Source organism: Thamnophis sirtalis, unplaced genomic scaffold (genome assembly GCF_051295495.1).
Source record: "Thamnophis sirtalis isolate CommonGarterSnake01/CBP01778 unplaced genomic scaffold, rThaSir2_p1.2 scaffold_4, whole genome shotgun sequence".
Lineage (NCBI taxonomy): Eukaryota > Metazoa > Chordata > Lepidosauria > Squamata > Natricidae > Thamnophis > Thamnophis sirtalis.
Genome location: NW_028261384.1, coordinates 93,944,730 through 93,968,428, shown reverse-complemented (window position 1 = coordinate 93,968,428; position 23,699 = coordinate 93,944,730). Strand labels below are relative to the sequence as shown.

Genomic DNA, 23,699 nt, shown 5'->3' with positions numbered 1-23,699 from the left:
AGATTCGAAAGCAATTTCTGCAGTTAATTATAGGAAGCTGAGAATAAATGTAATCCTGAGGTCTACCAGAAGTACTTCAGGACTTTGCAGTGTAGATTACTAATCTAAAATTTAGAAAATAAGTAAGATTGAAATGTGAATGTTACTTGCCTCCTTACTTTTTTTTAAATCAGTGAAATATATTAAAAGCTATCCTTTTATTTTGTTATTTCACTGTTTTCAGATTATTTAAAAGTTACCAGAAGGGAAACATTTAGTTAGGGATGAACATTGGTGTCTCTAGTACTATCTGAGCTATTATTTGCAGACCTTTCATTACCCAAACAGGTAACATCAGTGCTACAAAGTGTGGAGTTTGGTCCCTATTTATATATTGTTTATATTTAAACATTTTAGCTATTTTAAAACCTTTAATATGTTCATTTTTAACACAATATAGCTACTCAAGATTTACAAACAGTAATTTCTAGAAATCCAGTTGTCTGGACCATTACATATGCAAGATTGTACAAACAATTGTTTATGACAGGCGCTATTGATTTAAATTAAGCTCAAAGATAAATTAGGCCATGAAAGAGGGCAGAAACAGAAGTAATCCACAAAACCAACAAGGGTAACTAAAGAAACATGATTGAGAAAAGAACATCACTAGTCAATATGGCTGCACTCAGCCTTAGGCCAATTATTCCAATTTTCTTTCAAGTTTTGAATAAGCTATCAATAAGTCATTATTTGCTATTTTAGGCAGTTTAAAATGTTTTCATGACTTTCAATATGAAAAGAGCTAGTTGTACACTTGGAGATAGTAAAGTCAGTTACTGATGTTTTTCTGGAAATATAAGGGCAGACCTCTTTCAAGAGCAAAGGGAAATATTCTTTCTTGAATGAATAACATTCAATCTAATTTCTTAAATGTAACTAACCAAAAGCAGGATTTTCTCCTTGCAATGATTTTGGTATTACCAGAAAACTCCAATTATCTACAGGAATCAATAATAATAAGAGTTGTTTTGGCTGAAAGATGGTTACTCCCATGGAATGCACTCACTGGCTGAGTTCACACATCACACTATAGTGTTTGTTTTAAAAACTATGATTTTACCACAATGTGCAGACCACAATACTGGATTTACCTAGTACAGTAAATCATAACCCAAACCACAAAGTTAAGTGACATGTGAACCAACGATAAATAAATATTAAGTATGCTTTGGGGCACATTTCCAGGTAAGGCAACATATAGCATTCTCTTGTTCTTCATACACAGCAAAACAGCACTCCTAGATTTAGTTTATGGTCACCCATTCATAGCACACAACTTGTACGTCCCTCTTGCTTTCTATTGAGTTTTCTAAATAGATACTATTAAAGCAGACAACATATACATCTCTTGTCAATAGCTGGGAAATAATTAGGCATAGAAGCCACCAAGTCTGGCACCAAACAGAACTCAAAGAGTGAATGGATTTTAGGATCCATTTTAGCCCTCCCAAAGTCCTTGCTTTGTTGATTCACGTCTGGTAGCTGTAACTCAGATGGCAGCATGCTCCATATACTCAGGCTGAGCTTCCTTTGTCTGGATCAGTTAGCTTTTTTCCTTTAGGCTTGGTTCCTTCTTAACTACCTCCCTAAGGGGATATTTTAGATATGATTCCTGGTTTATTGTCTTCCCTGTTTATGTGTCTTCTTCATCTTTATCTATGGCAGCTTCAGCCTAGTCTCACAATATATCACAAAATTTCCCAAAATTCAGGTCAACAAAATGTACTAATAAATCTGCAACAAAATCCTTTACAGTATATTTGAGCTCTATTGACTCATATCCCATTCTCCAAACTTCAAGTTAGCAGTCTGCCAATCCCTGCTTATTTAGGAATCCAACTTGAGAATTAGCTATTGAACTCACAACAGACATCTCATTTTGTAGTGTATTGTACCAAACATTTTAAGAAGCTATTCTCTGTTAATATGGTCAGTTTAGAGGAAGGACATCTGTTTAGAGGAAGGGCAGCTGTTTTTATAAAAGACTATAATAACACTTTTTATAAAAGAATAATGGAGAAAGTGAGTTAAAATGGTTTAAGAATTTCAGAACCCAACATATGTAGGCGAATGGGAAAAAGAGTTGGCAAACTAAAACACCAGACAAAGCTTTGTAAAGCTTATAAAATGAGATAAAATAGAATATAAAAAATGAACAGGAATAAGATGCTTCCTTGCAGTTTCACATATTTAAATATACAATACTTACTGTTTGTTCTACTCAAGCCTACTTACTCAACATATCATAAAGACTTAATCAAGTCATTTACATAAGTTTTCTAAACTTATGGACATATGTTTTTAGATTACAAAGTGTTTACACATATTAACCAATCCTTTCTCAATAGACATGGAGATGCTTTCCTGATATTTGGCCCATAATTAGCAGGAAACAACAACTCCATTTGTCCTACATTATTTAAAAGTAATTGCCAAGAGTTGAAGTACCAACCAACTTAACAATCTTAACTTGGTGGGAACCTTGCTTAGTAATATGTTTCACAACATTCCCTCCATATAAAATGTCTTATGTTAACAATTATATAGTTTCTCTCATGTTCATTAACTATTTCATTATAGAAAGGAGAATGGAGCTGTGAGATACAGTTCACGAAGACCATCAAGAATTTACAACGGGAAGAGGAGAGTTCTGTGAATAGTCGAAACAATATAAGATTTAGCACTGCCAGAGTGCTAGCCTGAAAAACTCGTACTTCAGTGTCAAGGTTCTGCATTGAAAAGTGTTAACAAGAAACTATAGTAACTTATCCACGGAAATGTTAACTATGCAATGCCCAGTGATAACCAGTATTAGCAGTTTCATATATTTATATTATAAAGAGAGAGTAATACCTTCCCAGTATTAGCAAAATGAAATCTTATTTAAAGTAAGATGAATAGTATAACGTTTAGAATCAATGATAAATGTTGATAGGAAAGAGGTCTATTTTAAAAGTTCCTTTCTGCAGGTTTTAATAATTAGTTAAAATTACAGTTCAAAGGAATAATATGAACACATTTTAGCTATACTGACTTCCCTTATGGTATTCATAAATATCAGAAGCTGAATTTTTGAGCCCATAACTGTTGTTTAGCTAAATGTATATGAAAAGAATATCTATCGCCACTTAAGAAAGGTCCAGTAAAATAATTGTGATAAAACTATCTAAGCATAACTATATGAAAAGTCATGAAGGCTGATTAAACTGAAACTTCCATACTATATATTTAAATGATATAATGTTAAATATATCTTATTTTCTTTGAATTGAGTTCAACTTGCTAAAGAAGAAAGTTTCTTGCAACACTGGTTTATATATTTAGTAAACCAGTCATCTCTTCCAGTTTTTTTATTTTATAAAAACTGAAAACCACAATATGTATCATGAGAATTGATTAAACTGCAGTTTTAGTTTTTAGAAATTTCTGACATATATACTACATCTAACTATAGCACAATGAAAGCAATTAACAAACAGTAAATCTTGGCAGCTAGTTCTCAATTACACACCTGACACAGAAGCTATCCATCTGCATTAACTATGTAATGTCATCTATCTTTAATGATCTGTATTCATGCTGATCATGATTTGCTCATTGATTCTAGTTTGCCAAGTTTTGATGGCTTGACAAATTAAAGCAAAAATATGTTGAAAAACATGCAAGACTCACTGTCACTAAGTTTTCAGATTCTATGTTTCTATTTCATATCATGGTTTAGCATGATACTCCATCAATTCAATGTTATACTGGCTGACCTGGCTTCTTTTCAACTTATTCTCCAATAAGATAGAAAGTATTACTAAGGATACAATAATATCGGAAGACTGAAAAACAAGATTGTACCTTAAATCATCATCCTTTAACATTAAGCCAAGTCAGAAGTGGGCTGCTCCCGGTTCGGCCTGGATTGGGCAAACCAGTAGTGGCAGCTGCGGGAGGCTCTGCCCATGGAGCACGAACGAACTGGTAGTGCTGGGATTTGCAACCCACCTCTGAGCCAAGTGTGTTAGACTCAAACTCCATTCTCACTAGCATAAGCATGCTATCTTAAAATAATATTATGATCCAATACATAGGGCCGCATCATGGTGAGAAATAAAACTAATGAATCAGAGGAATATAAAACATTTTGTTCTAAGAGACAATAACAATTTTGGGACATTATCCCCTTTAGTTATATTGTACTTAGGATGCTCAACAATTTTGATATAAGTATGAAGACCAGTACCTGGAAACAGGACTACGACTCAGAGACCGTTTGGAAACAAAAGGACTGCTGGAGCGCCTTCGATTGAATGGACTGGGAGATCTTCCACTGTATGATCCACTTCCTCTTTCATAGCTGGATGAACGCCTCCTGCTGTATGGACTGACTGATCGCTGTCTCTTGCCATAAGGGCTGGGAGAACGCATACTGGATTGATAGGCAGCAGGTTCCTTATATGGAGGGCTGACTGATGGCCGTCGTGAGGATACACTAGGACTCTTCTTATATGAATCATAGTTACTGGATGTATGCGAGCGTGGAGGGCTGTTGTCATACTCCTGTGAATAGGATGCTCCTGAGGGACTGTCATCTTGTTTGGGACTATCTGACCACTTACGGTGTGGACTTCTGGATTTCCGCTTTGGGCTGTCCAATGACTTGTAACTTTTGGGGGCATCTCTTTTCCGATGACTTTTACTGTGATCCTTGTGACCAGATTTTGCCTCCCGTTCTTTTCTAGACTTCTCCTTATGCAGTTTGGCTGAGCGGGACTCTTTGCTACTGCTTTTGAATGATTTAGATGAGTGGTCATCATTCTCCTCTTGTAGCCTTTTGGAAGTACCAGATAGTCTATCCTTACTAGAACTCAACTTGCCTGAGGACTCCTGGTTTCTGTCCATTCTCTTCTCCTTGTCTCCCAGCTTACTTTTTATCAATTCACGGACACGCCTGTGTTGATGATGACGATGTCTATGTAGTCGATCACTCCTGTCTGATGTCCCTTTCCTCTCATCATTTTCTCTACGTTCCAGCTTGAGGACTGCTTCATCTGAGAAAGTGTCAGAATCAGAGCTGATATCGTCATATTCTACCAATGGCTTGATCATGCTGCCAAGAGGTGCTCCTCCTTCTTGAGACCCCAACGGTGAATCTTTGGAATGCCTGGATCTGTGTCTTTTATGCTTGGAGAGTCGATGCCTTTCTCTGCTGTTTGAGCTCCCACTGCTGGACACTGCATCTTGATGCAAAGACCCCCCACCTCCCATATCTTTCTTTCCCCCATGTCTCTCTGGGTTTGGCATTCCTTCTCCACTGTGCTTGAAAAGAGGGAGTAATCCTCCAAAAAGCCCAAATTCTACTCTTCAAGCCCCTCCCCCTACGATGGAAGGGCTACTTTTTCTTTTGTTACCTATGTCCTACATTCAACCCACCCCTGTCTCTTTACCAGGATAAATGGGGTTGCTCTATGAATACCTGATTCTGCAATCATATGCAGAATGTTGTAAGATAAGGCTGCCTCAGAAATAAATCTGAAACTGAGTTGAGTCGCCTTTCAACTGGAGGAAAACAACTCTATCAAAATATCCTCCGATCTCACACTTCACATGTAGGAAGGGAAGAAACGATGTTTTAAACCCTGAGTAAGCACCTGCTCTTCCTTAACTCCAAGGCTAAATTAACTCCTACTTTTAGGGTGTTAAAGGGGTAAAAATAAGAGAGAAAAACCCAATTTGTAAATAGGTAAGAAGCTGAACTTTAGAAACGCCTCACCTTCCCCCCAAAAAAGTTCTGGAGACTAGCCACTTCAAGGTTTTCGAAAAAGGGGTCCCCTAAGAGTAGTCTCCCAAAGTATTTAACCAGCGGACTGCCTTGGGTCAAGGTTGCCTTGCCACTAACTAAAGGTCCCACGTCCCTACAAATTGAAAGTGGAGACTGAATTTATTTGCTATCTCCTTAACTTCCTGAGGGACTGACTGTATACACTTCCAGCCCGCCCCGGGGCCTCGCTCACTGAGCAAATCCCGTAGGCCCGTGACCGACCCAAGAGCCTCCACCCGCTCCTCGACCTTATCTCTAGTGAGTCCCCCAAGTCAAGATTCCCATCTTTTTTTACCTACTTCCCAGACCGAAACGACGCTGTTTCCAGATTGTGGGGGAGGGGTATGGAAGAGGAAGGTAGGAAAGTGAGGAGGGAAGGTTTCTCGCGAGAATACGAAAAAATAATCGCCCACGTTGTCGTCCTCTGAGCAGCCGACGCTGTGGCTTCTTTTGGTATACCTCGGAGGTTCCTTTTCCCCCAACTCCTCTCTACCTGCTCCTATTTCTCCAAATACCGCGAGAACACGCGCGTGCGTGCGCGTACGCTTGCCTCTCACGCAGGCGCACGCGCTCCCGCACAGCCCGAGCTTTGCGAAGTCTCGCGACGCCCGCTTAGAGATCAGGGATGGGACGGAGGTTATCCCGGTTTCTGACCTGATGGGGAGTTTTTTAGACGAGATTTGCTGCCATGTTCTCGCGGGATCTCGGCTATTTTTTTTTCACCTCAAGGCGTGGATGGCCTAAGACTAAAATGCGTTATTAATTAAACTTTTGTTTTTGAAAAACCTTAGAAGACAAAAAAAAAAGAGGGCGTTTGCTTTGCGGAAGTCATTTTTCCTCTCAACAGGGGGGGGGGCACACATCGTAGTTTAAGATGTGTTGTAACGCTTTTATGCAATCCTAGACCATTCTAATTCCTGCTACGAAATACATTAAGCTTTATCACAAGGCAGCTGTGGTTATTTTTATTTTTTTCACAAAAACATGATGAATAAAAACAAATTGATTTAGAAATGGCGTCCTCCCTCCTGTGCCTTTTCTCTCAATACATGTTTACTAAGGAACTTGGAAACGACATTCTGCCAGGATGAGACGTGAGGGGAAAAAGAATGGCACTTTATGGAAAATCATTCTGTACTTGAAAACAGCTGGGGAAAATTAGCTGCCATCTACTGCGGAGATTTAAGATAGTCGCTCTTTCAACGAGGAATTTGTTAGCACAGGCGGTGGAAGGGGGAGAAAGAGCCGATGTCAAATCTCGCGAGAATTACTGCCCTTCCTGCCTTTGCATTGACTGCCATACGGGATTCTCGCACGACTTCCTGCTCTACATTTTTTCATGTTTCGAGCCCGGGGAGGAGGAGGAGGAGGAGGAGCAGGGAGGTCTCGCATGGCGGGTGGTGGGATGGCGGTTGCTTTGCAGTAATCGGGACTGAAGGAGGCTGCCTTTGCTGGGCCCGCCCCTTTCTCACCAAGGGAGAGGGCCTGTCTGGCTGGGGCAGTTCTACATGAGGGAAAGCAGCAGGGTCACTTGCCCCCTTTCCCCCCACCATCATCGGAGGGATGAAGGCAGTTCAGGGCAACACCGAGGGTGAGTGATGGGGCTTCGGGCTGCAAAAAAGCGCTGGCTCGCTTTCTCCGTGGCAGAATCTTTAGGGATGTAGCAATAGCCCTTACATTTACATGCTGCACCGTAGTGCTTTACAGCCCCCTCTAAGCATAGTTTACATAATCAGCCTATTGGCCCCAACGATCTGGGATCTCATTTTACCGATTTCGGAAGGATGGAGGGTGAGGCAGCCTTGAGCTGGTGAGATTCGAACTGCCGAACCGCTGATAGACGGCGGTGGGCAGAATTAGCCTGCAATGTAGGAGTCACGAAGGCCCTCTGATCGGATGGGAAGATTTACCAAGAGCTCAATAGAGGGTTGCCGATGTGGCAATCGCAATAACCGTGCAAGAGGGGTCGATCTTGGGGATTTCGGAAAGACAGGAGAGTCCTGGGATATTTTGACAATTTCGGATAAAGCTCGGAGAAGATGCTTTTGTAGAAAATTGGTAGTTGTGGTGTTGGGGTACGAAAGAAAACAGAAAGGAGATTTCGTTTGGCAGCTTTTTACAAAATTTGGGCATGAGCGCCAGCCTGAGGACAACTGCTGAAAAGACAGTTGGGTAACACATTAACAGCCATTGCCCTCACGAGACCTCGATTGGAATCTGGTATCCATTTTGAGGCACTACAATTCAAAAGAACAGTGACAAATTAAAGCAAGTTTGAAGAAGGCTGTCAAGGTAGTGCAGAGTCTGGATCCAAGCTTTTGAAGAAGTATTTGAGAATCTATGTATGTTTAACTTAAAAGATTACTTAGGGAGATGGGAAAACAGTCTTCAAATATTTGAAGAATTGCCATGGAGAAAAAAGAGCAGACTTGTTTATTGCCTGAGAAGGCAGAACCAGAACCAATAACTTAAATTATTGGTCTTCAGAATAGATATCAGAAGAAATTCTTGACTGTAAGAGATATCAAGTATTGGAACAAACTTTCTCATGAAGTGGTGGGATCTTCTCTAACTTTGCATTGAGGCAGTAGTACTCCTGTTTCAGAGATGGTGCACTTGAACAAGGGTTGGGCTAGATAATTTCACTTCCAACCCTATAATTTTTAATGGATTTTATTTGGGAAATGGATGGGAAATTGAGATGATCCTTTCTATATTGGTATTTATAAATGAATCCATATTTTAAAGTGTTTTGAAGAAAAAGCATTGTCAACGAGTTCCTCTTACCTTCTATTTATGAATATTCCTGTTTGTTGCTTTCTTTTCTCCTTGTTTCTTATGCTGTGAATATAGCACATGATTTGGCTAGTAAGGAATTTTGTAATGGGATAGTTATACATTAATAAAAATCCAAGATCCACATGACCCAAAGAGGCAACTTGACTTTGTGTTTCTTTGAAGATGTTTCACTTCTCATCCAAGAAGCTTCTTCAGCTCTGACTGCATGGAGAGGGAATGGAAAGATTTATATTCCTTGCAGATAGCTGGTTATTTGCAATCTTTTAGACAATTGTTGAGGGTATTTTGAGGTTTATCTGTGTCCTCAGGGTCACCCTAATAATGCAAATGGGTGTGAAGCCTTCTTGGAACTGCTGAAAGGACTTGAAGACTGGAACTAGATGATGCCGTATCCCTCCCCCTCTGCTGAGAGAAAGCTGTTCAATGTTGGCATAGGGCCATCAATGAACAGTTGGACAGCCCTTTCTCAATAGAGCGGGAGGGATACAACATCATCTATCTCCAGTCTACAACACAGTCCTTTCAACAGTTCCAAGAAGGCTCCACACCCATTTGCACTACTCAGGTGATCCTGAGGACACAGATATATATCTCCCAACAGATTTTGAAGCCTATGTAGCAGATTCTAATACAGTGTTTATTTCCTTTTATGCCCTCTGTTCTGAATAAATTAGATTTTTGTGGCTTCTACAAGAAGCCCATTCTATTTTCTATTTTGACTGAACAACATAGCTTGACATTATGATTTGAATTTTTTGTGGGGAGGCTGGCACAGACTGCACAGATAGTCCTTGGCTTACAACCACAATTGAGCCCAAAATTTCCATTGCTAAGCAACACAATTGTTAAATGTGTTTTGTCCCATTTTACCACCTTTCTGACTTGTTAAGTGAATCAATGCAGGTAGTAACACATTACATGAATCTGCTTTTCCCATTGACTTATCTTGTCAGAAGGTCGCAAAAGGTGATCACTTGATCCAGGAACACTGCAACCATCATAAATATATTCCAGATGTTAAGTATCTAAATTTTGATCATGTCACCATGGGAATGCTGCAACGGATATCTGAAAAACAGTCATGTCACTTTTTCAGTGCTGTTGTAATTTTGATCACTGAACAAATTGTTGTAAGTAGTGGAGTGTTCTAAAGGAAAATTCAGTTAGGTAAAAATTGGAGAGAGAAACTATCAGCTTGTATAGAAAGCAGATGCTAATTAACGTCTAGTAGATTAACCAGTTGCTTGATTATAAACAACTTAAAATGAAATTGGCAACCAAATTTCTTATTTGGTTAACAAATTTTGGGTAAGAAAGGTGTTAATTTGGTGTCAAGCAACTATCTATGAAATGGATTTTAAGTGATATATTATCCAAGTCAATCTAGCAATTAGAATGTAGAATTCTAGCAAAAATTGAACATCCCATGACTGTTGGGCATCTTTTCTTATCTAAACAGAGAAACAGAATGGACAAAAACAAGCAGTGGGATCAGGAGCTCCCTTATGGAAAGCTGCCAGAGTGTTTCAAAAAGTCATGATCACTTGACACTGGCAATGCTGCAGCAGCCATAGGTTTGCTAATACAATTGATTTGAAGATCCTTTAAATTTCAGTCATATGAGAATAACGGTGGTGGACTTTGTACACATTCTTTAATTTTGTGGGTTTTAAGTACTTAATTTTAAAAAAAGCACTATGATGTATCATTTTGGAATTGAAGGTTACAGAGTTTTAGTATATAGAAAAGAGATAGATCATGGAGAAACAGCCATGTGCAATAATTAGAAATTTGCTATTAGCAAATTTGCTTTCTAGAATTTGCTAGGAATTTAAAAATATTTCTTTCCTAACAGAAAGGTAAAAATTATACAACTAATGACGCATATTGAATAATTTTAGCTACAGTATTGTCTGCTGAACTTATATATTCCTACCTCCTCTAAAGAATTACATTATGATGAAGTCTATGGGGAAAATTTCTTCTGAAAACTTTACCCACCATTTTGAATTTTCATCTGTAACAGGTAGAAAACATAAGCTAACAAGATCTTGATCTTCTGAAATATTATAGGGAATGAATAGATCTGTGGGAAGGAATTTCAAAGATATCAATTGAGACTTGATTTGCCTTTCAACCTAATATTTTCTCTTGTTTGAGATCACTTCATTACTATTAGCTTAGAAAATTTTATCATTCATTAATGCAATGTTGAGAATTAACAGTAAAATAAGCATGGTTAGTTTTCTTCACAGACGTATACTTGTTCACTTAGGTTTGGTGATTATATGATGCTCTTTGCCTTGCAAAATAAACCTTGCAGAATAATGATTTGTTAGTCAGCCCTTCTACATCTGTAAATCAGAAATAGGGAAAAAGTATGTATATCCACAATCTGATATGAATACTGAATTATATAGGTCCTGGTCATCTTCTACAAGCTGTTTTTCTGGGCAGAAAACCTGAATGGAATTTTCTAAGATGAGATTGAATAATAATAACTTATAAAATTTCTATACTTCCCAAATCTTAACAACTTGGAGCAGTTCACAGCAATCAAAGAAATTAAAATCAGTTAAAAGATAAAGATAAAAGATGACAAGAGTAATGAAGCCAAAGCTTTGGTGAAAATTAAACATAAATTACACATGACTTGTGATTTTACTTATAGAATCAGAGAAACTGAATAAGATGAGTTCCCTTCTGGAAAGACTTCATGTCAAGTTTAATCCCAACAGCAGACCTTGGACAGAGACCATGAAGCTTGTTAGACAAGTTATGGTAAGGATTAAAAGACTTTAAATTAATTTATTGTTTAGGCTTTTGCTATCATCCCCTGAGAATGGAGAATACATTTTATAACATATCTAAAGAAAAATTGGCAGACATGGAAAGTAGCCAAGAAATTGGACTATTGATTGACTTATTGAGCAACTGTTTCAGATCTTAGAAATACTAATTAGAATTAACTATTGTCACAATCTACACTACATTAAGTATATTAATATCTTAGTTGTTTCCATTTCATTTTATTATTAAATGTGACATGAAATAGTTTCTCCTATTTTTTTTAAATGTAGGAAAAACGAATTGTCATGAATTCTGGAGGTCACCAGAATCTTATCACTTGCTTAGAAACTTTGCAGAAGGCTTTAAAAGGTTGGTGGTTGTGTCAAAAACATATATATTAAATATTAAATATTTAATTTTATTATTTATTTTATTTTATTTTTAAAAAGAAACACTAATTGATTTATAGGAATTGGCATTAAGAACATTTTTATTGCTTTGTTTATCACATTTATTCAAAATAAATTCACAGTACCATGTTTCCCCGAAAATAAGACCAGGTCTTATTTTCTTTTAGACTTGAATATAAGTACTCAGGCTTATTTTTGGAGAAGTCTGGGGGGGGTTGTTTTTGTTTTTTTTAGGTGCGGGAGGTGGGGAACACAGTCACCTCATGGCTGCTGAGCCAGCATGGGCAATTGAGGCAGAAAGCCATGCCACCCATCAGAATCGGCTCCTCCCCCCCCCCCCCCCCACCTCTACAGAGCTGCTGCTACTTGAGAAAAGGACAATTCTGGAAGATTGTGGGTAGTGTGTGCTTATCGTAGAAGCAAATTGCAGCCTGTCCCTTTCAAACAATCTCTCTGCTTACCTGAGAGAGAGAATGAAAGGGTTTCCTCTCCGCTATCTATCTATCTATCTATCTCTCTCTCTCTCTCTCTCTCTCTCTCTCTCTCTCTCTCTCTCTCTCTCTCTCTCTCTCTCTCTCTCTCTCTCTCTCTCTCTCTCTCTCACACACACACACACACACACACACACACACACACAATGAGAAACAGCAGAGGGCAACCAGGTAAGGAGACTGACCCTTCCCTGCCTCCAGCTCGGCACCTGCTCAGGGTGGTGCCCTGAGGACCAGTCTCTGGCCAACACAAGAAATGGGCTCCCTCGCAGAACCTTGTCTCCCATGTGAAGCCAGCTGGCCGTGACACACCCCAGCATTGGCAGCCAGGATAGGGTCAGAACCAGTGACAGCCAAGATCAGCAGGCCAGACTCGATGAGCCAGACACACTATGGATGCACCGTCACCGCCTGGGAGGAGAAGAGTGCACCGGAGCCCAAACACTAGCCTTTGCTGTACTCAGAAGCCAGGGATCCTGCAGCATCCCGGCCATATAAAGACTGCTGAAATCCCCAGGCTGTTTGCAACTCGAATGAGCCTCATGCAGGAGCTGCAGCCGCCATGAGGTTTGTCATACCAGTGCAGCCTCTTGGAGCAGGAGCCTTCAAGGCTTGTTGTGGTGTTGCACTTGTGAATGGCAGCACCGCTGCAAGTGTTATCTCACTGACGCAGCTAGCTGTGCCGGTATGTCAAACTTCCCAGTGGTGCCACTGCTCGCACTCACGCAACAGCACACCGATCCTTGCAGGGTCCTGGGATATGCTGAAGGCTCAGAATGGAGGTTTTTTGCAAACAGCAGGAAAATGGGGAGGGGGATTTTTCTGCCTGTCATCTTTTCCTCAGTTTGTGCTGAGTTGAGGATGACAGGCAGGAAAATTTTTCTACTGTTCATCAAAAAGGCTCCATTTCTAGCCTTCAGCACTGTAGTCCTGAGATGTGCGTCCTTTTCTCAAGTGACATTTGATCGCTTGAAAGGGACAGGCTGCTCCCAGAGAGAAGGAACGAGAGGCAGCTCCCAGCTCTTGCTGGCTCAGCTGATCCGCGGGCCCCAATTAAGGGGCAGAACAGCCATAAGGTGACCGGGCAAGGAAAGGGCTGCCTCCTGTGTTGGCCACGCCCACCTCTTCACTAGGGCTTATTTTGGGGGTAGGATGTATATTCGGCCCAATCCCCAAAAATCAAGGGCTTATTTTCATGGTAGGTCACGTTTTTGGGGTAACATGGTATTTATTGATTTTTTTGTGTAACTATTTTATATCATATTCCTAAGGATTTATAGATTGATTGTAAATCTGATGGACATGATTTGCTGCAATTTATATCTTTATGTTTTATTTGGTTAATCAGCAGGCATATTTTGCATATTAATGTACAAAATGCCACATTCCTAATGCTTTTGCTGCATCTTTGTAATGGATTTGGGAACAAGCAGTAGTGGTTTTTCCTTTTCTCTCCATTCAGAACCAGCAAGCAGTTGCAGAGGCATGTTTGATTTCTCTTGCTTCTGTACCTGCTGCCAGTTAGAACTTCTGGTTAATAGGTGCAAAGTTAAGCCTCTGCCCCAGTTCTATCTGCATAGCATAGTTAGAGAAGGGGTTAAAGTCTTTTTGCATCAAGAAGCAAAGAGTTAAAACAATAGAGCTATTTTTCTTCTGTTTGGGATTGGAAAAAAAGTACACTCCTTGATTTAACGTTTGGCCAACATTTTCAGAGAGCTGTAGTAGTATCATACTCCAAATATTGTTCAAGGAAATAGATTTAGTTCCACTGCAGCATATTAATTGGACTCTGTTTCCTGATTTGTTAAAGTGGGGAAGTTGATTTATAATGATACATATCAACACCAATGAATTCAATGTTATGTAGTGTACAGTGATGTATAATAAATTAAAATGCTTAAAACAAGAAGTTATGGTCCTGAATTAGGATACTTAAATCGGACATACAGAAGTCCCCCTGTCATGTTTCTCTGCTTTTCTTCCAACCATTTTGGCTATTCACATGTGGCTAAAGAGAAAAGCAGTCCAGAAAAGTTGTTGAATGGAAAAACACAAGATTCTGCTATTTTCATCTGCATGTTTTTTTCTGTTTTTAAAACAAGATACCATTCCCTACTTCTTGTTAAATAGCAATAGCACATAGACTTTTATACCGTTTCATAGTACTTTACAGTCCTCTCTAAGTGGTTTACAGAGTCAGCCTATTGCCCCCAACAATCTGGGTCCTCATTTTACCGACTTCGGAAGGATGGAAGGCTGAGTCCACCTTGAGCCTGGTGAGATTCAAACTGCCAAATTGCAAGCAGTCGGCAGTCTGCAGAAGTAGCCTGAAGCACTGCATTCTAACCACTGTGCCACTGCTGCTCTAAATAATCATAAAAGGCTATAAGTGCATAGTGCTGCTGTTATCATGTTTTGATGTCTTTTATCAGTCTTTTGCTTTGGAAAAAAGCAAAAAATTTTTTAATCTATCTTGCCCCAAGCCTTTTGGGTGAACCATCATAGGAAAAAAGTAGAAAAATGTAATGCTAGAAGAAATTGTAAAACTTAGTCTAAAATGTAAAGATTCAACTCCCCATTTACTATATGAAAAATAAATCTAAAGTTGACAAGAGGACTGGATTTAATTAAACTCTCTTCTTCCTAGTGTCATCTCTGCCTGCTATGACAGATCGCTTAGAGTCCATTGCTAGACAAAATGGGTGAGTTGTTTAGTTCTTTTACAGGTTTTACCTAGTTAATTTCAAAGAATCATGCTAATTGTCTCTTTGATATGCTACAAAAACACATTTCTACTGGAAAGCAATTTCAATTTCAATTCTTTTGCAGGAAACATAGTTTACTTTGATTATACAGTACATGAAGTGTAACAAATAGCCTTGATCCAAGATCACATCTCAATTGTGGTCTGAATTGTATTAATGATTTTATGAGTGGATTAAAATGTAATTTTCCATGAATTGATTTAAGTAGAGTAGTTCTTAAACATTCATTATATTTGAAAGCAAGCTTGAAATAATTGTATTCTAATGTCAACCTACTACTTAACTTTCATAGCTTTCTTTAGCCAGTACTATGCTAATTACATTTTTATATATATTCATACTAGTTTAATATACTTTTGAGAAAATAAAATTGAAAATTTGGATGGGCAGCACTTGGTTTCGGGTATGGGAAGCTACTTTTCTACTTTGGTACATCTTTGCCATAAGTTGAGGAATTGATGAAGTATTAAGTAAATTACTAGCAAGTATAAGTATATATAAGGTCTTACTGAAATTTGATAAACTTATATAATCTTATAATTTTTTTTTGACATTTATAATTTTCCCCTTTACAAAAGTCTTGGATCTCATCTTAGTGCAAATGGCACTGAATGCTATATAACATCTGACATGTTCTATGTGGAAGTACACTTGGATACTACAGGACAACTGCGTGATGTCAAGGTGGCACATCATGGAGAAAACCCAGTGGTACGTAGAGTGTAATGGCTAAGTTATTTTTTCATATTTATGCTGATTTATAATATATGTTAATATAACATATTATCCTAAGCCAGTCTTTGCCAGGTTTTTCCCACCATGAGTTAGATTTTTTTTTTATAATATCCATGAAAATCACAAAATTTTCACTTTACCACCACCACCCCCAAAAAAAATTTTTTTATGGGAAGGGGAGCATTTGAAGACATTTCCAAATCCCATGTTAAGCTTTATATGATTTATTTTGCTTTAAGGAAAAGCTATTGTATTCTCAGTAGTTTGTAATTTGTATATTATCCATTTTCTTTGTTCCAGAGCTGCCCAGAGCTGGTACAGCATCTAAGGTCAGTACTGTGTTATTTTATTATGAAGGCAATCTTTTCAAAACCTTTATTTATACACAAACACTCTCCATTCCTTTCCAATGGTTTTCTGCAAATTGCTCTCATTAACAACAACAAATCAGTGATTTTTTTCCCTGTCAGTCAGATAATCAAAGAATTAGCTAATGCAGACTGGTTTACTTGCCTTTAAGACTGGCTAGCAGTCAGATTTCCCAGGGCTTCAAAGCTGTGCTTTCCGGCAAATATGACCTCCATTGTAGTATTGCACAGAATTATTGAGAGTGGATAGGAAAGCTGTAATGAAAAATTGGTGGCCTTCAAAAAAGGTTATGCTATGAATCAGATAAATAGAACTGAATAATTGTACAGTATGGGCTGGAAACATTAATTCAGTATTTAAAATACGGAAATTTGAAAGAAAAAAATGAAGACTATCTTAATTCTGCATTCTAACAGGATGTTATTATGTCCTTCGAGGATGTCGTTATGAGAATGTCTTTTATTTCTTTTATTATTCTTTTTTCTTTTTCTTTTCTTTTACGTTTCTTTTTGAAATTAAGTCTTAGAAATTAAACCTTTGAGAAACACATTAAGAATCCTCTGCTACAGAGGTAAAAGACAATCCAGGGGATTTGTGGGTTATATAAGAGTGCAGTTAGTCAATAAGGCCTACATATCTCTGAAAAGTATACAACAACACATTAAAGCTTAATAGTTTCAAGCAGGATACTGCACGGGAAGATTGAGAGCCAGCAATATCAAATCTCTCATTTCTCCTCTTCCTTCTTACAAATTAATACTGTATTTAAATAGAATTGCTGGTTTCAAATGATTTAACACAATTCTTCCACATAGACTAGTGTTTAAATTTATGGGTTTTGAATTTCTTATTCAGTCTGCTTTTGGATTATGAATTTCCTGTCTGGCTGCTTCCAGAGGGTTAGATTAGGAATCATACCTCCTCAGCCCTTATTCTTAACACTGGTACACCACAGAGTTGTGGTGTTGAGTCTCTTACTCTGTGCCCGTGATGGTGAACCTATGGCACGCGTGCCACAAGTGACATGCGGAGGCAGTTGTTAGGGCACGCAAGGCTCTAGCACATCTGCGCGCACTGGCCATCTGACTGGCCTTCTTTTGAGGCCTTTTTTCTCCCTCTAGAGGCTTTCTTGATGCCTCCAGAGTGCAAAAAACCAACCCAACAGGCAAATCGGAAGTTTGGGAACGGACTTCCGGTTTGCTCGTAGGATCATTCCCCCCCCCCCTCCCCGAGCCTTTAGGGAGCCACCTGAAGCCTCCGGGGGGCATGGAAAACTTTTTTCACCCTCCCCAGGCTCCTTGAAAGTCTCTGGAGCCTGGGGAGGGCAAAAAAAGTGTGCCAAAAGTGAGGGGGGCGTGTGCATGTGTGCTGGAATCGCACACATAGCATTATGGGTGTGGCACGCCCGCGTACGACCCCCCCCCCCCCGCGCTCCTCCGCTTTTGGCACGCAAGCCCAAAAGGTTATATATTGCTCTATACTCTTTATGTACATGACTGCATTCCCATTCACGCCAGAAATACTATTATTAAATTTGTAGATGATACAACAGTGGTGGGACTCACATCAGGGGGATGAGTTTGCCTATCGAGATGAGGTGGACCGGTTGCTTTCGTGGTGTATAGACAATAACTTAATACTAATAAAACCAAGGAGCTTATAGTGAACTATAGAAGGAATAGATCAGACATTCAGCCATTGGTTATCAACGGAAGCCAAGTGGAGCAAGTGGCTAGTTTTAGGTTTCTGGGTGTTATCATAAAAGAGGACCTGACCTGTGGCGCCCACATTGCAGCACTGGTCAGAAGGGTCCAGCAGAGATTATACTACCTGAAACTTTTCAGAAAACAACAACTGAATGAAAAACTGCTGGTGACCTTCTACCACTGCACGATAGAGAATATTTTATTCTCCTGTGTGCTGCTCGGGGAATCCAATCATGGGTTAACTTTGTCCATTAGCCTAGAGACTGAGTATGTAAATTTTGACCACGCCTCCTGTGACTGGACCGAGTCAGTTTTTTTACTCAGTCCAGCCTAACGAGACGTCTCTCAATTCTCTCTCTGACTAATTGACAAACTTCTCATCTTTTCATTGGATTCAGCGGTAATTTTAACCTTTCGTGGATTTCTGGCTATCGGGGGTGGCGGCGGCAGTCCTTGCCAGCCCAATTTCCCCGCTGTGGAGCCTTCCTTGAACTTGGGGATTGGGAGCTCTGCAGAATTGTCGCGCCGAGCTTTATAACTCCTGCTGCCTTAAGAAAGTTCAAAACACTCTTAAAGATCCATCTTATCCTAGGCACCCTTTTTTTGATAGTACAGAACAATAAAAACCAGGACAAATAGGCTGAAAAACAGCTTCTATCCCAGAACAGTAACTATATTGAATTCTACTATATAGTGCAATATTAATACAATATCAGGTTTTCAGTTCAATTGTATAGAATGTGAAGGATGTATGTTTTTTATTTTTTCTGTATAATGTACACTTAATGTACATTTAATTTTGTTGTACAAGGTGCAATGACAATATAGTAAACTAAAACTAAATTTTCTTCTTTCCTAGAGAGAGAAACTTCAATGAATTTTCTAAGCATCTTAAGGGTCTTGTCAATCTATATAAAGTGCCAGGTGACAAGTAAGTATTCCATTAAATCATAGTTTCATTAATGGAGAATTATCCCATAAAACAATTTGCATGTTACAAGCTGTTTTATAAATAATTATCCTATTCTGTCATGATTCAACTGAGACTGACTGCATAAGTGATAACACAATATCATGATAGGGAGAATTGTAGCACCCTGTATATAAAATTTATTTATTTACTTATCTAATTTCTGTAACAATCTCACCTAAGCGACTAGGAGCAGATTGCAAACATGGCATTACACATTATGGGAGGTGTGAGTCCTAGCATTCTAAAACATTGTAGAGCATCTACTCTTGGCAGAGAATTGGAAGCATTGTCTGATTCTAAAGTCTTTAGCTAGCTTTTATAGTGTGAGGAATTTCTTTTTTTATACAAAACGTTTAAAACAAGTTTCCTCTTTTCTTTTCAGCAAATTGAAAACTAAAATGTATTTGGCTCTGCAGTCCTTGGAGCTTGATCTTTCAAAGATGGCAGGGATGTATTGGTAAGACCAGTTTACCACAATGAACCCAGGATTTAGTTCTAATTTAAAAAAACACCCACCCACCCCCCAAAAAATACCCAGGTAGTGTAAGTAGGCTTGGAAAGAACTGGCTTTAATCCTATTTGAAATATGGATAAATACAATATTTGTGCATCATATTATTTCACCAATATTCTTTCTGTTGCATAGGAGAGTGTTCACATTAATAAAGTTTAAGTCTTTCACCTTTGATGGTAATGGAGGAAAGATATAGTAACATCCCACATCACGAGTGCCTGCATCTGTATTAGACAAGGCATTAGAGACCATCTCCCATGTCTTTATTACGCTGATCCTTATACTATACCCAATGTTCTAATTAAATCAGAACTCCACTCTTAACCAGAAGTTATTGGTCTGAAGAGAAAAAATATTTTTATTAGCAAATCAATCCGTAGAAATATCCAGAAATACTGCCGCAATTTGATCCATTGTGATCGCTGTTAAAAGGCACTGGGTCTGAGTTTAGAAAGATTGCAAATGCTAGTTTACTATAACCTGAAAGTTTGTCAACGTACTACATCATTTATCAAACCTTTTTCCTACTAAACTTTTTTCTTCTTTATTATGTTAGTTTATTATCCTGTTTTATTAGATTTATTGTAGTTGTAATTGTTTGGTTAATGTTATTATATGTATAATTATTTAAAGAACTTCATATGTATGATAGATCTTAGAGTCCAAATATGATTTAAAAGATCAGTTCCAAAGCTTTCAATAGAGGATGTGTGAGATTTTCTTTTTAAAAGATTAAGAAAACAGTTTCTGAAATAAAACTGAACTGTGTTTCCCAAATGCAGTAATAGATATCCAGTGCTCGTGACTGTTTATCCAGGGAGATTTAATGGCAGGAGAGGAGAGGATCTCATTTAAAGAATTAGATTGCAGTCCTGTCCAAATTTATATGCAGTTGAATTAATTCTGCAGACATAATTAACTTCTGATTGAACATGAATATGATATGTCTTTTGTATCATGAATGTCTAGAAATTTGTTTTTGTTTTTTATCTCCTTATAGGCAAGCCACGAATGCAAGTCCCTTGGACAAAATTCTGCATGGCAGCGTGGGCTATCTCACTCCTAGAAGTGGTGGTAGGAAATGTTTTTTTTACTAATCATTTTCTATAAAAGATGGAGGGAGGGAAGGGGAGAGAGAGCAAGAGATAGATTGATAGATGATAGATAGATAATTGTAGACAGACAGACTAATATAACCCAATTAATGGTGCAATGATTTTTGTTATTTTATAATGATTGATTCCTGATTATTTAAAGCAAATTGTGAAATTACTATTACCTAATTTTGTTCTTCTGGCCCTTGCTTAGCTCAGACAATGCAGTTCAATCAGTAGTGCACTACAGATAAAATACCGATTTCAAAAACTGCTAGTTCAGCAAAAAACTATAGAAAATGCACATAAACTGCATATTATAATCAATATGTACATTTGAAAAAAAATCTTTTGCAGTCTTAAATAAATTCATAAAGCCTCATCATTCTAGTCTTAAGGTCATCAAAAGCCCATTAAGGTTTACCAGAAATAACAACCTATCTATTTTAATCTTGATCAAATAAACCAACTTTTACTTTTACCAACTCTGATCTTTAGTCCCTTCAAATAAATTTGTACAACTTGATTATTTTCTTTTTTTTTCTTTACGTCTTCTCACAAAATTGTTCAAAATTTTAACAAGCCCTCTTTTGTAAATCCAGTGTAATAAAAGTCTCCAAATTAGTCTCTTGGTTTTTGTTTGTCTCTTAATTATTTTATATGTCCAGTATAACATCTTTTTCTCTGTTATTCATACAGCCTGTCATTTCTAAATCCATTTTCAGCTCATTGTTGATCTTGTTAAGTTGAACTTGTTACTTTTCCATAAGGTCTTTTAAACACTATCTAACTATAGAGGAAGAGACTATTAAAATTAAATTGTGAGTCCATTGTTCAAAAATATTTTTCAGTATGTTCAATTTTAAAATATAAGTTCTTAAACTTATAGTTAAAATTTATTTCATCAAGGATTGCAGTAAGCTTACTCAGTATAATGAAATATATTGATTCCAAGATTGCTAATAGATGCAAATTAGTTAACAAGCAATTTTCAAAAGTGATTAGAAAAAGAAATATATGAACTTCGAGTCCTTTCAAGATATTAACTGAGTTTTACCAAGATGCTTATTCCTTCATTCTGAGATCTCCAAATTGAAACAGCTGACTTGTAAGCAATCTCAGATCCTTTCCTTGTACGGAAAATATTATAAATTGTCTAGTCATGGCTCATCTAGTCATGTCCTGATTTTCAGTTCTCCTTTCCACAGAGATACCTTTAGTTTGCTATTTCTTCCCCAGAACAAATTCAGTTTCTGACAACAACAAAAACTTTATATCTGGCACAAATGTTGTTCCTGTCTACAGCCAAATGTACTGTTTTTGGGGATTCCACATCAACTGCAGGATCCTAGGATTAACAACAATAGCAATCTGGATAGTTGGCAGAACAGTATTTGGAGACAGCAGAAGAGAAAGAACTTTTTTAAAAAATCACTATAATCGCAAAATACAAAGTGACCTGCAAATAGAAGTAGAATGAAGAAGAAAGTAATAGAAATAACCGGAATCCCACCTGAACACTATCAGCATTGGCAAAATCACCATCAGCCAATTGGAAAAGATAGTTTTAGTTGGAACAGCTTGCATCCTGCAACAATACCTTTAACATCATCAAACAACATCTGCCTAGCTCAGACCTTGGGAAATGCCAAATCCAGTGTAAACACCTACCTGACTGTAAGAACAACCATAGTAATATTAATACTATTAAACCCAACTCTCAAAGAAAGGCAGGCAGTATTATGGTTCAATTTTCAAATCATCTTTAGTCCCAAAAGTATTGAATAACAATGGTGGGTAAACTAAAATGCATAAGTCACATATTTTTAATAAATAAAATCATAACTTTTATTGTTTTAAAGGCTTTTTATTTGTATTGCTTTTATAGTTTTTGGAATTTAATCATTAATTGAGATGGACAGCTATAAAAATTGAATAACTAATTGAAAAGATTAACTATATATTCAGTTCAATATTTAGACTTCATTTTTACTCTTCTTCTGCCTATTCTTGTTTTTCCATTAACAAACCTGCTTATTTCAGGTCACCTGATGAATCTTAAGTATTATGTTTCTCCTTATGATTTATTTGAAGAAGGAACTGGAGCTCCCATCATTCTGAATGAGAATAATGGTACGTTATCCTTACATAGTATTTCCTGTTATCCACTGATTTTCTGAATTGGGCATTCTATATGCTGAATTGTTTTAAATCTTCTCCTTCAATATCCTTAATAGCAGTAAAGCATTTAGGTATGCAGTATTCATATTTAATAAAGGCTAAAGCAAATAATTCAAATTTTAAAAAACTTGTAGTCTCTTGCAGCCATTATGTGATAATTATTGATGAAATTACTGCATTGTGGAACTGAAAGTTTAAATTATAGGTGCCCAGCCTTTTGACTTGCCTCGGCCACATTAAGTGAAGAGGAATTGTCTTGGGCTGCATATAAAATATATAATATAGTTAATGTACATAAATCATAGAATTTATGATCTTGTAGGGCCACATTGCTATCTGACTATTGCTAGCCCTTGGGCCATGGGAAATTGGTTGGACTCACATGGTCTAAATGATGGGGCTGTGAAATGACTATGCTACCTGGATCACAGATATATCCTCAACCTGAGAAATAGCCTGAAGTGCTGTGCTCTCTTCATGTTCCAACTCATTTCTGATTTCCAGAATAACTACAACTCTGCTCATAGTCTAACAGAAAGACAAAAAAGTTAAGTATAAAAAGTGAAAAGAGGGGGACATATCTAAGGTAGAATATCAGCAAATAGCCCGAGCCTGTAAAGATGAAGTAAGGAAAGCTAAGTACACAATGAAGAAAAGCTTGCCACAAAAGTAAAAAATAACAAAAAAAGCTTCTTCCAACATGTTAAAAACAAGAAAAAAGTTAAGGAAACAATTGGTCCATAGCTGGGAGAAAGTGGCAAGAAGGTGACAAGCAACAGGGAGAAAGCAGAACTATTAACTATTTACACAAAGGGATAAAACAGTCCAACCTATCAAAAACAGCACCACAAAAATCGGATTAGGAACACAAATTGAAATAGGGAAGAAAATGGTAAGTGAGCATTTACCTAGATGAGTTCAAATCACCAGGACCAGACGGATTACACCCCAGGGTTCTGGAGGAACTGGCAGAGGAGATCTCAGAACCACTGAACTATATCTTTCAGAGATCCTGGAGCAC

At 37.8% G+C, this 23,699-nt stretch overlaps 2 protein-coding genes across 9 annotated transcripts in view; one reads left to right on the top strand and one right to left on the bottom strand.

Annotated features, from left to right (window-relative positions):
• CDK12 (cyclin dependent kinase 12) overlaps positions 1–6,226 on the bottom strand; it is an 84,692-nt gene extending 78,466 nt beyond the window's left edge. For all 7 annotated transcript variants that reach the window (XM_087713456.1, XM_087713457.1, XM_087713458.1 and 4 more), the window contains exon 1: positions 4,274–6,226. In XM_087713456.1, coding sequence (XP_087569582.1) covers positions 4,274–5,334 — 1,061 coding nt within the window. In that variant the 5' untranslated portion in view covers positions 5,335–6,226. The remainder of the gene's footprint in view (positions 1–4,273) is intronic.
• A 1,019-nt stretch (positions 6,227–7,245) lies between these two features.
• The window catches only part of MED1 (mediator complex subunit 1), a 40,566-nt gene continuing 24,112 nt past the window's right edge, over positions 7,246–23,699 (top strand). Inside the window, exons 1-10 of one of the 2 annotated variants that reach the window (XM_014053484.2) lie at positions 7,246–7,442; positions 11,322–11,431; positions 11,731–11,809; positions 14,989–15,043; positions 15,685–15,817; positions 16,142–16,170; positions 18,776–18,847; positions 19,272–19,346; positions 20,404–20,477; positions 22,541–22,630. In XM_014053484.2, coding sequence (XP_013908959.2) covers positions 7,415–7,442; positions 11,322–11,431; positions 11,731–11,809; positions 14,989–15,043; positions 15,685–15,817; positions 16,142–16,170; positions 18,776–18,847; positions 19,272–19,346; positions 20,404–20,477; positions 22,541–22,630 — 745 coding nt within the window. In that variant the 5' untranslated portion in view covers positions 7,246–7,414. Of the gene's footprint in view, positions 7,443–11,321; positions 11,432–11,730; positions 11,810–14,988; positions 15,044–15,684; positions 15,818–16,141; positions 16,171–18,775; positions 18,848–19,271; positions 19,347–20,403; positions 20,478–21,974; positions 22,175–22,540; positions 22,631–23,699 lie in introns of those variants that run through there. The other variant, XM_087713451.1, reaches the window with a different exon arrangement.